This window comes from Vigna unguiculata, chromosome 10, assembly GCF_037176805.1.
Source record: "Vigna unguiculata cultivar grain cowpea cultivar isolate G323 ecotype 2 chromosome 10, ASM3717680v1, whole genome shotgun sequence".
Classification (NCBI taxonomy): Eukaryota; Viridiplantae; Streptophyta; class Magnoliopsida; order Fabales; family Fabaceae; genus Vigna; species Vigna unguiculata.
In genome coordinates this window covers 51,521,236-51,536,738 of record NC_140801.1, presented here as the reverse complement: position 1 = coordinate 51,536,738, position 15,503 = coordinate 51,521,236, and the positions used below count along the sequence as shown (strand labels likewise).

Genomic DNA, 15,503 nt, shown 5'->3' with positions numbered 1-15,503 from the left:
TCTTTTAAATAATTTTAAAATATTAAAAATAAAAAATCACATAAATTAAAATCACAAAAATTTATCAAAATATCATTATTTTTTTATTAAGAATCTATGTATTTTCACTTCACTCTCGTTTCTTATATCGTAAACACTCTTTCTTTTTCCCTTCATTTTGTTGGCAACTCTAGCACCTCAACAAATCCTGCTACTGCTGTTAAAAATCATGGAAATCTTTCAAGCCAAAGTCGACAACACGAGGATCAGTTCCAACAGATATACAACATTCTTTGTTGTACTTTTCATATCATTTCCTGTTGCTGTTATAGTTTCTTCAATGTACCGAAACTCATCTTTCTTTGTTTTTGAGGGGTTTTTCCAAGCCAGGGAAGCAGGAAAATCCTTTCAGAACATTACAACCACTGGTTCTCAGTTGGGAGAAAGAGTTCACAATATATCAGATGACAACTTAAGACCTGTCGGAGGTAGGCAACAATGTTAGCATACAACGTTTTCGTTTCTAAGACTGTTTATTTTTATCTGTTAGAAGTTCGTATTGATGGATATATCTGAATGCAAACTTCATCTTACTGGTTTTATGAAATTGAGTTAAGTTTATGGTTCACTTCTTGACATTGTTATTCTTTTGTTCTGTTTTTGAAAATGGTACAGCTGCATAAGACAGAGCTGCAACATGATATGTTTTTTGATGATATATGTACTATGCGCATAATAGCTTGCTATTCTTGTATGCATGAGTTTTCTAACTATTTTTACTCAGAAGGCAAGGTAAAAAGAGGAACAGCTCCGAACGTTACTTCAGAGTTGTTGACTAGTGAGCCAAACGTTACAACTAATGGTACAGTCCAAAACGTAACACATCACATCTTAGAAGGGAACAATAATAACAGTGTTAGCGGTAAGTAACTATGGTGTTAACAACTTCAAGTTTTGTAATATTTGCACAATACTTGCAATCTAATCTGTGATATGTGTCGTATATTCGCAGGTTTGAAGAATGCTTCATTGACAGGTTCAACAAATGAATCATTTCCACGGGTTAGTCTCGATAACAAAGAGGAGCTACTTGGTGGACTTTTAACTGGGGGATTTGATGAAGCATCATGCATAAGCAGGGTGCAATCCCACTTGTTCCGCAAGGTTTCTCCTCACAAAGCTTCTCCGTTTTTGATATCTAAACTACGTAACTACGAAGAAATTCATAGAAGGTGTGGACCTAACACAAGAGCTTATGACGGAAGCATGAGAAAGATTGCACGCTCCAAGGACAATGGTACTGCTACAATGTGTAAGTACCTTATTTGGACACCAGTTAATGGTTTGGGAAACCAAATGATTAGCATTGTTGCAACATTTCTTTATGCCATCCTCACTGATCGAGTGCTACTTGTAAAATTTGGGGAAGACAAGCACGACCTGTTTTGCGAGCCGTTTCTCAATTCAACTTGGATATTACCTCAGAAGTCTCCTTTCTGGAAAGAAAATCATATTCAAACACAGCTCCAGAAGGATAAGGTCAACAATTCAACATCAGTTTTGTTTATCAATCTACAATACACCCATAGCAGCCATGAGAAAATTTTTCACTGTGATCAAACTCAAGATCTTATCCGCAATATTCCTTTGCTGATCTTGATGTCTGATCAGTACTTTGTCCCTTCTCTATTCATGAACCAACTTTTCAACATGGAGATTAGTAAAATGTTCCCAGAGAAAGATACAATTTTCCACCATTTGGGTCGCTACCTTTTTCACCCTTCAAATGAGGCATGGGAACTAATCAGTAGGTACTATCAGGCACACCTGGCCAAGGCAGATGAGCGCATAGGCATACAAATAAGAGTATTTAATGCTATTTCCACTCCAAAACAGGCAATAATGGATCTAGTTTTAAGCTGCACATTGAATCATAAGATACTACCAAAAGTGGATTTGCAAACTTCGATGTCTTCTGTTGGAAAAAATGAAACTGTAAAGGCAGTTCTTGTGGCATCTTTATATAAGGAGTTTGGAGATAATTTAAGGAGGATGTATGAAAAGAAAGCAACGGCTAGTGGGGAATTCATAGAAGTTTATCAGCCAAGTCATGAAGGGAAGCAAATGTTTAATGATAAGAAGCATAATGTAAAAGCTTGGATGGAGATGTATCTGCTGAGTTTATGTGACGTGTTGGTGACTACCTCTCTCTCTACTTTTGGGTATGTTGCTCAAGGATTGGGAAATTTAAAGCCATGGTTTCTTTACAGGCTGGTGAAAAATGAGACCCATTTCCCACCCTGTGAACAAGATTTCTCATTGGAGCCTTGTTATCACGATCCTCCCAAGCATTACTGTGATGGAAAGCCATTGAAAGATTTTGTCTCTTCCTTTTCCAGTTTGAAAAAGTGCAAAGATTTTAGTTTTGGTGTAAAGCTGGTTAACGACACTACAACATTCTTTCACAAATAATGAAAACATTTAACACTTCATGGTGCAAAGAACAAATTATGGCACTCTTTAGTACTATTTTATTTTTCTTGTGTAGCAAGTTTTCTGTATACATTTATTTTGCCTTTTCATAGTGCAAAAGTCTTAAATTATATGGAGAAAATAAGGTATGAGATTAATCTCCCGTGTGTAGAGAATATACATAGGGGTTGTATTTATAATAAAGAACATATGGGCTAAGCCCAAAATACATATAAAGAATAATAACAATAAAAACAGAAAATAAGATATTAAAGATATCTTAACACTTTCACTCAAGCTTGTGCATACAAATCGTATGTACTAAGCTTGTTACAAATATAACTAATTATCGATTCCTGTAAAGACTTAGTGAAAATATTTGTTAACTAATTACTTGAGTTAACAAACTATGTCTTGATGACTCCAAACATAATCTTTTCTCGGATGAAATGACAGTCAATCTCAATATGTTTAGTCCTCTCATGAAAGACGGGATTAGAACTGATATGAAGAGCAACTTGATTGTCACATATAAGTGTCATTTGATTAACGTCTTCAAACTTTAACTCTTTGAGCAACTGCTTAAGCCAAACAAGCTCACAAGTGGTTGAAGCCATAACTCTATATTCTGCTTCTGCATTAGACCTTGCCACAACACTTTGTTTCTAGCTTTTCCAAGAGATCAAGTTACCTCCAATGAAGACACCATATCCGGATGTAGATTTTTTATCAGAAGGAGATCCTGCCCAATCAACATCTGAATAACACAATTCTTGTATGGTTATTAGAACCATATAACAACCCTTTACCAGGAGGTCCTTTAATATACTTCAGTATACGAATGACTGCATTCTAATGATCTTCGCACGAAGAATTAAGAAATTGGATTACCACACTAACTGCAAAGGAAATGTCAGGACCAATAACTGTAAGATAATTTAATTTCTCAACTAATCTTCTATACTGTTCGGGATTTGACATAGGCTTCCCCTGATTTGGTAGAAGTTTAGTATTGGGATCCATGGTGTGTTAACAAATTTTGAATTCATCAACCTAATTTCTTCCAAAATATCTAATGCATACTTTCGTTGAGAAATAACAATACCATCTTTGTCATACTGTGTCACCTCAATACCCAAAAAATATATGAGTTTTCCAAAATCTTTAGTTTGAAAATAATCACAATAGACTCATTCGTGAAGCTCCAATTGTTAATCATATGAAGATATGTGTCAACAAGTGGTTTGTCGCATCCAACCAAAGAGGTAAACAAGTTTCCTATAAATGTGTCAACATATTTATGTGAGTCAAATAGCCTCATCCAACCGATAGGCCAAACAATAATTAAATAAATGAGAATAGCTAATTAAGTAATTAAACATAAACAAGTCATTAATCAATTTTTTAAAATATTTGGACCTTGATTAGATCAACCCTAGGCCCAAATATAAAGCTATAAATAAAGACCAAATATAACGTTTTTGAAATTTTTTTCACACATCAATCAAACCTTTTGTTGACTTAAGCATCAAAACTTCTTTAGTAAATACAACTAATCAGTAGGAGCACCAAACGAAGGAAGAAAGTGCCAAACAAACGACTATAGTTGATACGAGAAGATTGCCAAGTAGTTTCATAAGATGTTAGGCCCCAACACCCGAAACAACTATGTTTTACGAAATTGTTTTTGTAAAGATAGTGAAAATATAATTTTACTGAGCGAAAAAACATTTTACTATGATAAAATATCATTTTCTGAAATCATTAAATATCGCAAATAATTAAGAGTTGTAGCACCCACATCATTTTCTGAAATCAATTTTATAACACGTACATATAATTTTTTTAAGCATCTAGTGGTCACTATAACCTTTGGAAGTATTCAAATTCTGTTTGTCAAGAAAATGTTTAGGGCTAATGGATGATTATGCATCTCCCATCACCACTTCTCTCTAAATTTTTACATTTCGCTATGAGGATTATTATATATTGTCTGAATTATGACCATATGCGTCTTCAAAGTTGAAAACCTCACTCTCTTCGGATTCTCTAAATCAACCCCCACATCCGCAGAAGACAGTGCTGTTTAATATATGTAACATGCTTTCGGAGTGCTGATAAAATACGCCCAAAAATGTTATAAAATAGTATCTCATCGGATAGACAATTTTACATTTAGAAACCAACATCAGGATAAATCTATTTATAGACCTTCCGTTGACCATCTTAAGCCAAAAGGATAATTTCACCACGAGAACCTGCATGAATAGACGGACAAGATCAATGATAGTCATAAATAATCAATAAGAATCAAAATAATCACAAATTTTAGGCAGGAAATATAGCTTATCTACAGTACATTGTTCATATATGTCTTTTGCTAGCTGCAACATTGAATCACTATGCTCAACCAGCAATGATATTTTCTCTGCCTCCTTTACTGCTTCCGCAGCCAGATATGACTTACTTTCAGCATCAGCAATTCTGTAGGCTGCAGTATCAGCAGCATCTTTTATTGTCTCATTAGATGCTGTAAAGACAGAAACTGAGGAGTGCCACTGCGGTTGTGGTGCAGGTTGTGACGGTGCTGGCCGGACATCCTTTGGTTTTGGTGAAGGTGATTTTGTTCCTGAGGGGGCATCTTTTTTTATTTTGTAACAATTTTGTACCTGCAGATGGTAAAGAGTAAATAAATCTTCAAGAATGAAAACAAGCTTCAAGATCATTCAACTTAAATATACAAATTTCTGCTTGTGTGGAAAGTTGTCGTAGGAAGGTGGGCCTACTATTGGAAGAAGAGGAACAGATAGAGTCCTGAAAATGGAATCGCGTATATATTTTACAACACGGATGGGATGATTTTGCAAGACTCCATAAAATGTGCATATACTTAGATCACATTAGTAATTACTTTATAATACATTATCAATACTCAATAAATGATTATTACAATTTCAAAAGTGTTCACTTATATGTTTGTGTCCATGCATGCGTGCAATATTTGTATGTATGAAAAAAAAAACATAAATGCACAAAATTTGTAAATGTGAATAGAAAAAAATATTAATGGTTCAGTACTGCATATACATGTCAAAAGTCTAAGATGATCCAAATTTACGGAAAAAATAGGTTGTAGTCCTAACAAATAAGCACAATAACGTATCTTTCCCCCACCCATATTAGAATGTTTTTCTCGGACTATGAACATGTAACAAAATCTATAATTTCCCTTTGAGAAAACTCCCATTAAATCATTGAATACAAATGTGTAATAAAGAATAATAATATATTAACCAAGTTTAGCAACTTCGAAATAAGAGAACAAAATTGAAGGAGCATAGGAGGAGGCAGATGCTTGCTCTACAGGAAAAAAAGAACAATGATTCAGTAACAAATTACAAAGACATTAAAGCCATCCCAACCAAGTAACATGCTTCAATGATAAAACTGAACAGATATCTACAAGTTGAAATGATAGAAATGAATAAATTAATAAAATATACAAAAACGAAAGTCCAATGCATGAGATTCCCACCCTGTTAGGTTCGAGGAGAAGTGAGGTTTTACTCTACCGAGCAGAGAGGTTGTTTCCAGAATTTGATATAATATGCAATACATCAGTAAAATATACAATTCATCATGTACAAACTAAATTACCTTTTCAAGTTTTCCTTGACTAACAAGCCTTCTCAACCTTGTACTTAATGCCCTTCTAAAATTTTGAGGAACCTGATGTTTTTGCTGCAGTATTACATGTAGTTGTGGTTACATCGAAAATTTTCAAACAAAAATTATAATACTTAAAAGTAAAGAAGAATATGCACAATAGACAATCCATATTAAATTAATTTTCTAACACCTCTCACTCCGATAAAGAAAAAAAAGGTTCAAAGTCTTGACATACTACTTATAAAAGATAATAACAGAACCATTATCATGTAAAAGTATAAAACACTAAGAGGGTCTCAGAGTTGAAAAATTGATCGAAAATATGTAAATGCAAGCAAAGAGAGCAAAGGGATGAGTTACAAAGTTGCAAACAAGTCCCTTGTTACCACCGGAACTATTTATACTTTGACAGACAAAAAATTGCTCATTACTCTCCAACAAGAACAGCTGAGAGTCAAATCCCAGATCTATAAAATTACATATGGAAAGTGATATGCATTCCCATCCTAGGTTTTGAAATGTGTAAAACCCTCAACATATAATCTCAGAAACAAATATTCTAACCACTTTACACTTTACACACATAGTATTATCATTGACTAATATTATGGAAACATCAGCAATAAAGATCTTCATCTGACCTCGATGAAACTAACAATGGCATTTAGGTCAGATCCATTATTATCTTTTAGTGCTGATAGAGCTTCAAAAACCATTGCATTATACCTGATAAAAGAACAAAAGTACCAAAAGCCCCTCAGATTATGATCTTAATTGGCAGAACAAATACTTTGTCACGTTTTCATATTTATAACAAAAGAATTTGAATTTCTAATTGAATCAATAAATGTCGACAACAATGACTGCAAGACTGCTAATACAGCATCAAACACCTGTTAATTGGTGCAAATTAATAAAGAGCACAAATACATATACACTTCTACTGTCCTACCTCGGAGGGTTTTTGACATCTTGGTCATTCAGAGAAGAATCCGGGACAGCTGCATCTGACGGTGCGTTTTGTGGAGCAGAAGCCGCGTTCTGAGGTGTAGCGGTGGTGGCGGCAGAGGTGGTAGCAGAAGGAGGAGCAGGAAGAGCCTTGAGCTTGGGAGCCCTAGGTTTGTCTTTGGAACCTTGAGAACCGTTACTGACGCTCAAATTCCGCCATTTGTCCTGAAAGAGGAAGAACTGTAAGACCCCTAACCCTAACCCTAACCCTAACCCTAACCCAATTGTAATAAGATTAAAGAAAAGAAAAGAAAAGGTGGTATGGGTTAGGGGTTAATGGGTTTACCTTGAGGTCGATGTTGGAACGGGAAGTGAGAAAAGGGGCGAATTGGGGATCTTTGAGAATATTCTTCCACTTTCCGGGACCGTGCTTTTCAACTCCGGCGATGAGCGCGTCTTCTTCGTCCTGCGTCCACTTCTGCTTCTGATTCCCCATTCAAATTCACACTCACATTCTCCCTTTGCCTTTCCTTCTCCACAGCTTCTTCGCTTTCAGGTAACTGCTTTTTCCTTTCCTTGTCGTCTCCTTGTTGCCAAATGGTAACACGTCAACAAATAAAATTATATTTTCGCTTCCAATAAACTTTGTATTTATTAAAGTATTAAAGTATTCTTCATATTTCTATACATGTCACATTTTTCTATAAAAAAAAGTAATTTTTCTATTAATATGGCACATTAAAAAGAAAAAGAGAAAAAAAAGAAAATTCTAACATTTGGTAAAGAAATAAAAACATAAAATAATTATGCAACGTACATAACTGATAAATATAGTACTTTAAAAAATTGACATAATTAAGTGTCAGCATAAATATTCACAATCAATTATGCTTAACTTATTAAATGTATTTAATATAATTAATTTTTATTAATAAATATTTTTTTTAATAAATATTTAAAATTAATACTGAAGTAATAAATAAATATATTTAATTAATTCAAATTATGATATTAAGTAAAATAACTTATTTCAATATATAATTATAACTTTTTCACATACAAAAACTTTAAAATAATTTGTTTAATTTAAAATATATTTTATTTTTTATTTAGTCTTCAAAATTTACTTTGACCTTAACTTAATTTTTAAAAATTTATTTTAAACATTAAATTACATTAAAATTATTTTTTAAATATATTTATATAGCATAATAATGAAACATCATAATGTAAATCTAGCATGGTATACACAGTAGAAACACAGGATTTTATTAATAATTCAGAACATCAAACATACACGATACACACTCTCATACTCAGGAACACGAAGGAATTAAACTTCTCCTTGTGTTTTTATTTAGACTGCAACACACTGATACACTTAACACCTCTTTAGATGGAGATACTGTTAGGAATACCTCTGCAAGTCAAGCCTTCCTCACTTGAAGGATAGAGCAATGTGTATGGCATCTTCACTGGACCATATCGGTTCCTCAGACTCTCATCACTGTTTCTTTGGATCAGCTTTTTCTCAATCTCTGCCAACCTTTTTCCAAACCTCTTGAAGGCCTCCAATGGCTCTTTATCAGAAGTCCAAAACTCACCACCATCTCTTTCTCCAAGATACAACTCATCAGAAGCATGCCTTGACAACACCTCTATAATGGTGAGGTCTTTAAGGGCATCACTCTTCCCTGTGATTGTTTTCAAGTACACCTTTTCAGGGTTCTTTGCAAGCTCACCATACTCAGCAGATCCAATCTCAGGCATGAATTGTCTGCTGAGAGTTGGTCGGTTAAGGATGTAGCCCCCATATGGATACTGTCCGAAATTCACAGCTGCATGAAGGGCTGAAGCAGTCCATATCAGTGTGGTGCATGATTCAACCAACTCTTCACGAGTATGCATTTTCACCCACCATGGCTCGTTTTTCTTGTCACCATGACCAACTTGCACAAGTTCTTTCCAAAAGGCTTGGAGTTCAGTATCTTGTGTGATAGCAGCATCGGATTTGTAGTAGAAAGACACATATTCTTGCACCCATGACTTGATGGTGGCCCATATCTCTAGTCCATCAGCAGCATAAGGATAGTCCTCTATCAGAAGACGAAGGCCGTGTGGAGCAGATGAATCTTCAACAGCCACACCTCTAGATAACAAAAACAAGAAAATATATATTCTTTTTTTAGATCATTTTATCTTTAAGTAATGAATGAATACATAGAAACTGAAGGAGATGTGCTAATAGCTTGTAACTTGTAAGTGTTACCTCTTAATAAGATCTGCAGGTAGTGCTTGCTCAGGGAAAACCCAATCCTTGTATACAACTGCAGACATTTCTAATGAATAGGGTCCCCACAAGAAAGTTGATTCTATAATACCCTCTGCATTCACCAAGACATTCCTTGCAAGTGCATTGATGTTCATTGTGTCACGATAATGTGGAAGAAGAAGTTTGTGAATAGGGTGAACCACACTGAGATGCCTGTTTGTTGCTATCACGAATGGCTCAACAACTGCATGAGTGTTTAACCTGTCGTACATGTAAAGCTTCTATTAGAGAATAGTTCATAAATAGAAAAACTATGAGTATATAAATGTCATTTGCAAAATTTATACCAATGGCTGACAAGTTGGTGATAACAAGAGTCATTTACGATCACATAAGCCTTTGCAAGTAGCCAAATATAAGCTTCAACTCCTTGGTTTGCCGGAAGATAAACATTGCTAATAGGACCAAAGTTATCACCCTGAGGATGTGGTTTGCTTAGCTCAATGGCCAGTGGCTTTAATGTTCCATTATCTTGTAAGAAAATGATGGTCCTGGTAGCATAGGCCTTTGTCTCTGTTGCATTGATTCGTCTCAAATATGGAATAAGTGTGTCATGGTGATCTAGAATGAAGAGTCTGTTGTTTTGGATAGCCTGTTCAACCAAAAGTATTTTAGTCCTTGTAACTCATTTCAATCATGTAAACACAAGTTCATTTCACACAAAAGTAATAGCAAAATTCTTTTATGCTTCTTTTGTTAAGTTAGAGAGATTGAGATGAATAGGAGGGGAAAATTCTCTATTGTTACTCTCTGAGGAAAGAAAAAAGAATGTGTATTTACCTGTTCTACAGTGAGCCCACCCAAGTTAGGCTCCAAGTGTTCTCTGGTAATTGTACTGGTATTATCACCATAGAGCTGGCTATCTAGCTTGCTCTTAGGCGGAAATTCCTACAAAAAAAATTAATTTGCATTGAGTTAAGGTAATCAACTCTGATAAAATGTTTAATTTTTGTACTGTCTTAACAGTAAAGTAGTAAATTTACCTGAAGTCTTGTAATGATATGAGGATTCACACCAGCAATCATCTCTCTTGCAAACTCTTCATCAGTCATCCATGCAGACTGGTCCACTACTCCAAATAAAAACTTTGTAAATGATGTATCAACTTATATGATATGTTTATGAATAGGTATGATGTATTTGTTTGTAGTGTAATACCTTGAATTACTTTAGGTGGTGGAAACTTAAGAACCTGTTCTCCATCAGTACGAAATAGTTCACTGAACAATGGTATAGGACTAATCTTGCTAAGTGCATCAGTAGGCAACTTAATTCCACCATCATAGAGTCCTCGCACATCATCAAAGCTAGTAAACTCAGGTTGGTTGAATTGTAGTCTAAGTGCAGATTGTAACTGAGGTATCACATTTTGAGATGCAGATTTAAGAATATAAACAAGGAAATCTGATGACTTCAAGTGACCAAATGATTCATCCCTTGGAAGATATACAGAGTCACTGCGACTCTCACTTTTAGGATCTGTTCAGAAACGTAATACCAGAATTAACAACAGTAATTTTAGAACTAGTACAATAATAAGCGTTGTATGTTTGTGTTGTGTTTCCCAACTCTCAGCTCGTAAAGCAAATTGATATTGTAAAAACTTCCAAAACTTTCTCCATCGAAGTAGAACACTACTACAGGTGTTGTTGTATCAGTTTTGCTAAAATTGCATACAATAAATTTGAAAAGAAGAGGGCTGAAAAACTGCATTGAATCTTAGAAGAAAATCTCACCTTTCTTCGATGGTTTTCTTCCAGTTCTTCCCCTGCGAGGATAAGGCAATGCGGATCCTCCAAGAACTGGACGAGCCAATCTGGCATTGGAGTCAGGATCACCCAAATCATTGTAGACATCATAGTCATAGATCCTTTCATGTTCTTTGCGCTCTCCTGTTCCATCTCCTCTCAAAGTCTTCAATTCTTCTTCTCTATACTTCACCAGTGGACCCGGTGTTTCACTTGGAAGGTAGGCCTACATTTGTTTATATTTAACAGATTGATTTTCTTATTGATGGATGATTCGGTGTGAACAATTTAACAAGTTGTATTTGGTGAGGGGTTTACCTTGTTGGCAAAGAAAATGCGATCAGATTTGTACTTTTTGGCGTTGTAAATCCATGAGTTGCAAACAAAGTGAATGGTTCCTTGGTTAGGAACGTCTTCAAGAGTCAAACTCACAAGGAAGAATTCAACTTGCATGAAATTCTCAATGTAAAATGCTCCAGGAATTCCCATGTCACTGTCCCATTCAAAATGAATATTGAATGCAGATTGGCCAGCTCCCAAGGTTGGTATGGAAGTAATAATACCTTCCAAATATGTTTGCTTTCCCACCTTTCCTTTTCCAGATGCTGAACAAAATTTTCAAGTGTCAATTTCTCATGTATTCAACTTTCTTCTGTCAAATTCTCACATACAAAAGAACTAACACTTTCACCATTTATCATGATTCTCTTCGTTTCATCTTCTTGGTTGGTTTAGTTTTAAACTGTTTGATATGATCCTTCGATCATCAAATAATTCTTTTGTATATGTTTCATGAGTAACAAGACAAGTGAAAGTGAGTGTTCCTTAATCAGTTCAACATTTTAATAACAATAAACGAAGTTGGTTAAGTTACCATCAGCAGCGGTGGCACTGATCAACCTGAGAGCCACAGATCGTCCGAGAAAGGAAGTGAGAGTGTCAACGGTGGAGCCGATGACACCACCGACAGCACCGATTGCGCCACCGATGATTCCGGTGGGACTTTGAGCAGAAGTGAGAGCATTGATGTCCAACACATTCTTACGCATCAACACCACTGTTCCCTTCAGCTTGTGCCCCCTGTTGATGAGACCCGTCACACCGGAAAACATCTTTGGAAATCTTAAACAACAACAACAACAACAACGTTAAACACTTTGTTTTTTCTCCAGTAGAGAAACTGGGTTGGGAGAAAGACGAAGAAGGTGGCGAGAATTTATAAGGCCAAACAAGTTGGTGAGAAAGAAAGAGTTCTTAACTCCTTGTCATTTTTTATTAGCATGTGTCAAACATAACATGATCTTCCATACTCTTCTTCTATAAAATAATATTATTATGTATTTGTTTGCTACGTAGTTCACTGTTAAGCCTACGTAGTTCACTGTTAAGCCTACGTAGTTCACTTTCTGTTACTTGTCTTCTATTATTATATACTCTTTCATTATTCTTCTTGCTGTTTTGCGTAAACATAGTAATAAAAACACAAGATTATGTTTAAGTACAGTTTATAAACTTAGTTTTTATAACATTATATTGACGACATGTTTCTAAGCTGACATTCTCCTTCAATAATTTAATCCTTCTTTTGGATTGCCTTTTGCTTTTTTAATGTTAAACGGGACAAAAGGGTTCAAATTCAAATTAAAAAACTGTAAAATATATTAACAAATGTACTTAGCTTAAGTATTTATTTATTTGGATAAGCTAGAAAGGAAGAGAATGTAAAATGAAAAAAAAAAGAGTATGAAAATTGATTATCAAGTTATATGGTTTGCATTCACTATAAAATGATCAAAATATTAGAAAATGGAATAATTTTATTTGTTTTTACTAGTTTCATTTATTATTTATTAGCATTTGTAACCATATATGCAATGGAGGATCATCTACTATATATTTTACTATTCTAATATTGTAAAGCATATATCACACAAAGCTTAAGATAAAAGATAAACACCTATGAAGAAAAAAACTGAAAACAAGAAAATATGGAATACATAATAATGATAAGGCAAAGTAGGAAGAAAAACTGTTATATTTACTACAAAGAAATTGAACACTCTACTTTTTAAGGAGGCTATACACATATTTTACTTAAAATAATATAAATATGAACATTACATCTTTATTTATTATTAAAATAAAATAATAAGATGAAATAGGTACACATACAAATATTAGTAACTTATGTCTGTTTAGCTGGTTATAGTTAAATTATACTGAAATAAATGACTATTATATTTGTTAAATTTTTTTTATATCAAGTGAGTTTTTATCTTTAAATGTGTTTTAAGAAATTGGGAAAAAAAATTATTTAAATTACTTTTATATGAAGTCATAAATAATGTGATATGTGTTACAAAGAAAGTAAAATAATAGAGTTAAATATATTTTTGGTCTTTCAATTTTTAGTAAAAATTGGAATTAGTCATTTTTTAAAATCTTGAACTAATTTAGTTTTTCAAATATGCAAATGCGTGGATTTAACTTTTAACAAAATTTTATTAAGTTTATTTGACAGTTTCAAACATATTTTATTGTAATATTTTAGTTTATTTCCATCGTTTGATACATTTTCAGTTCAATATTAGTTGAAAAACGCGTTTGAAACGTCAAATAAACTTAGAAAAAATTGGTTTAAAAAATTAAATCTAAGACTAAATTAGTTTAAAATTTTTAAGAAGAATTAATTATAATTTTTATTAAAAATTGAATAGCAAAAACATATTTAATTCTAAAATAATATGATGTACACAAAAATATAATTCAGTATACACCGGCCAATCACTACGAAGCAAAGGATAGAGTAATCATTCATACTCTTGTGATTATATTGATATATGCATTTATATGGTCCAAATGGAGTGTTCAGAATATCTGTCAGAGAGTATGGGCTGGATTACAATCTCATTGGAGCAATCTTTCAATCTCTAGCCCAATTATTTCTTTAATATAATATTTACTGTTATGCATTATACACACTGCACGTTTAAATTAAAATTGAGATTCTTCAAAATTGATTTTTTTTTTTTATTTTCGAATGAAGTTCTTTTGGCTTTAATACTACTTGAACAATATATGTTAAGCATGTGTATCTTTCCTACTCGGGTATTCTTTTGTCAATGACTATTTCTCCTAAAAGATTATATTCTACTATTATTTTGCAATACTCTAATGATTCTTATTGTCATCATCAAAGTGTGTTTGTTAGATACGTAACAGGGGATGAAAAAATCAACAACGCAACGATAAAAGAAAATATTAAAATATGTAAAAATAATTCTTTTAAATGTACAATAATATGTGAGGAACAATAACAAAAAAAAATACTAGTAGTAATAAAAAAAATATAAGACGCTAATATTTTTAATGGAAAAACTTTTTTAAGGTAAGTTTCTTTTTCATTTCCGAAAATATTTTTAACCACAAGTAATATTTACTTTTACTCTCTCATTCATTACTGGGATACCTTTGCCTAAACCTCCATTAGATACAAGAAGCGTATTATATTTTTTTGAATCTTTCGATAGAGATTCATCAGAAATATACAAATACAATGAAATATGAGTCCAATCCATATGTGAAATTGGCACAACTTTCAACATAAAATCTTAAGACAATGAATTGAAGGTAATATCAAGTCTTTTATGAAGATTTTATTCAGGTTTCATATTTTTGTTAAATCTTCTTAGTGAATTTCCCATAAATATTTTTGTTGAATGATCATTTCAGTGACCAACTCAAATGAGTATTGTGTGATCCTTGTATCAAAAGTTTTTCTAATGAAAATTTAGACAAATTTGTTCCGTTATGATATAAGAACAATATAAGAAGGTCACCAAAATACTCATGGTTGGAAATTATTGGCACTCCAAGTATATAAGTTTTAAGAATTGACATAAAGATTAAGAAATTCAAATCAATTAAAAATAGGAAATTAGAAATTGAAAACATGATAAATAAAATATAGATAAAGGAAGGTATTACAATCCAAATTTAGTAAGTCTAAGGATGATCGTTATAAGAATTAAGGAATTTTTTATAAGATTACAAGAAAGATGTATTAAAATACTCTAGCAAGGATAACCTTTGTTATTTTGATAAATATTTTTCTATCCTTTTGAATTCAAAAAGGTTATAAATTCAAATTAAATTATAGATATTGCCTCATTTATAAGTAAATAAAAGAGAATTATAATATTTATACTCTAAGAAGAGGTAATTTGTTGTGGTAGATAAGTTTATAATTATACCTTTTAAATAGTCTTGGGATCTTCAACATCTTGGACTCAAAAAGATGAATCACCTTTTCATTACTAAAAGAACTTATATTTCATGTTAACTTTACTTTGAAT

The 15,503-nt window shown here is 33.0% G+C and overlaps 3 protein-coding genes across 6 annotated transcripts; 1 reads left to right on the top strand and 2 right to left on the bottom strand.

Annotated features, from left to right (window-relative positions):
• The first annotated feature begins 118 nt into the window (after positions 1-118).
• LOC114166226 (putative fucosyltransferase 7) lies at positions 119-2,540 on the top strand. 2 transcript variants are annotated; one of them, XM_028050923.2, is made up of 3 exons: positions 119-467; positions 767-901; positions 992-2,540. In XM_028050923.2, exons 1-3 carry the CDS (start codon positions 209-211, stop codon positions 2,449-2,451), a joined length of 1,854 nt encoding a protein of 617 aa, XP_027906724.1. In that variant the 5' UTR covers positions 119-208; the 3' UTR covers positions 2,452-2,540. The 2 variants fall into 2 exon arrangements, with proteins under 2 accessions (XP_027906724.1, XP_027906723.1); XM_028050922.2 differs by having other exon boundaries at positions 764-901.
• Positions 2,541-4,466: 1,926 nt separating this feature from the next.
• LOC114165766 (telomere repeat-binding factor 4-like) lies at positions 4,467-7,684 on the bottom strand. 3 transcript variants are annotated; one of them, XR_003599776.1, is made up of 8 exons: positions 7,415-7,684; positions 7,073-7,293; positions 6,762-6,846; positions 6,109-6,192; positions 5,746-5,811; positions 5,238-5,265; positions 4,811-5,120; positions 4,467-4,709 (listed from the first exon to the last, which is right to left on the bottom strand). XR_003599776.1 is itself a non-coding variant. In XM_028050335.1 (6 exons), the coding sequence occupies exons 1-6, from the start codon at positions 7,562-7,564 to the stop codon at positions 4,678-4,680; spliced, it is 882 nt and encodes a 293-aa protein (XP_027906136.1). In that variant the 5' UTR covers positions 7,565-7,684; the 3' UTR covers positions 4,467-4,677. The 3 variants fall into 3 exon arrangements, 1 of the variants encoding a protein (XP_027906136.1); XR_003599777.1 differs by lacking the exon at positions 5,746-5,811; XM_028050335.1 differs by lacking the exons at positions 5,238-5,265; positions 5,746-5,811.
• Positions 7,685-8,314: 630 nt separating this feature from the next.
• On the bottom strand, positions 8,315-12,343 carry LOC114166735 (linoleate 9S-lipoxygenase-like). Its single transcript, XM_028051521.2, has 9 exons — positions 12,023-12,343; positions 11,467-11,753; positions 11,137-11,374; positions 10,559-10,879; positions 10,384-10,469; positions 10,181-10,288; positions 9,688-9,992; positions 9,338-9,601; positions 8,315-9,217 (listed from the first exon to the last, which is right to left on the bottom strand). Exons 1-9 carry the CDS (start codon positions 12,258-12,260, stop codon positions 8,461-8,463), a joined length of 2,604 nt encoding a protein of 867 aa, XP_027907322.1. The 5' UTR covers positions 12,261-12,343; the 3' UTR covers positions 8,315-8,460.
• Positions 12,344-15,503: the final 3,160 nt, after the last annotated feature.

Coding starts and splice junctions, on each gene's coding strand:
- LOC114166226 (XM_028050922.2), top strand. CDS start 209: ATGGAAATCTTTCAAGCCAAAGTCGACAACACGAGGATCAGTTCCAAC. Junction 468..763: donor CAACTTAAGACCTGTCGGAG/GTAGGCAACAAT, acceptor ATTTTTACTCAG/AAGGCAAGGTAAAAAGAGGA. Junction 902..991: donor CAATAATAACAGTGTTAGCG/GTAAGTAACTAT, acceptor GTATATTCGCAG/GTTTGAAGAATGCTTCATTG.
- LOC114166735 (XM_028051521.2), bottom strand. CDS start 12,260: ATGTTTTCCGGTGTGACGGGTCTCATCAACAGGGGGCACAAGCTGAAG. Junction 11,754..12,022: donor CAGTGCCACCGCTGCTGATG/GTAACTTAACCA, acceptor AATTTTGTTCAG/CATCTGGAAAAGGAAAGGTG. Junction 9,993..10,180: donor GTGGGCTCACTGTAGAACAG/GTAAATACACAT, acceptor TTGGTTGAACAG/GCTATCCAAAACAACAGACT.
- LOC114165766 (XM_028050335.1), bottom strand. CDS start 7,564: ATGGGGAATCAGAAGCAGAAGTGGACGCAGGACGAAGAAGACGCGCTC. Junction 6,193..6,761: donor CCATTGTTAGTTTCATCGAG/GTCAGATGAAGA, acceptor GTAATACTGCAG/CAAAAACATCAGGTTCCTCA. Junction 4,710..4,810: donor AAAAGACATATATGAACAAT/GTACTGTAGATA, acceptor CTATTCATGCAG/GTTCTCGTGGTGAAATTATC.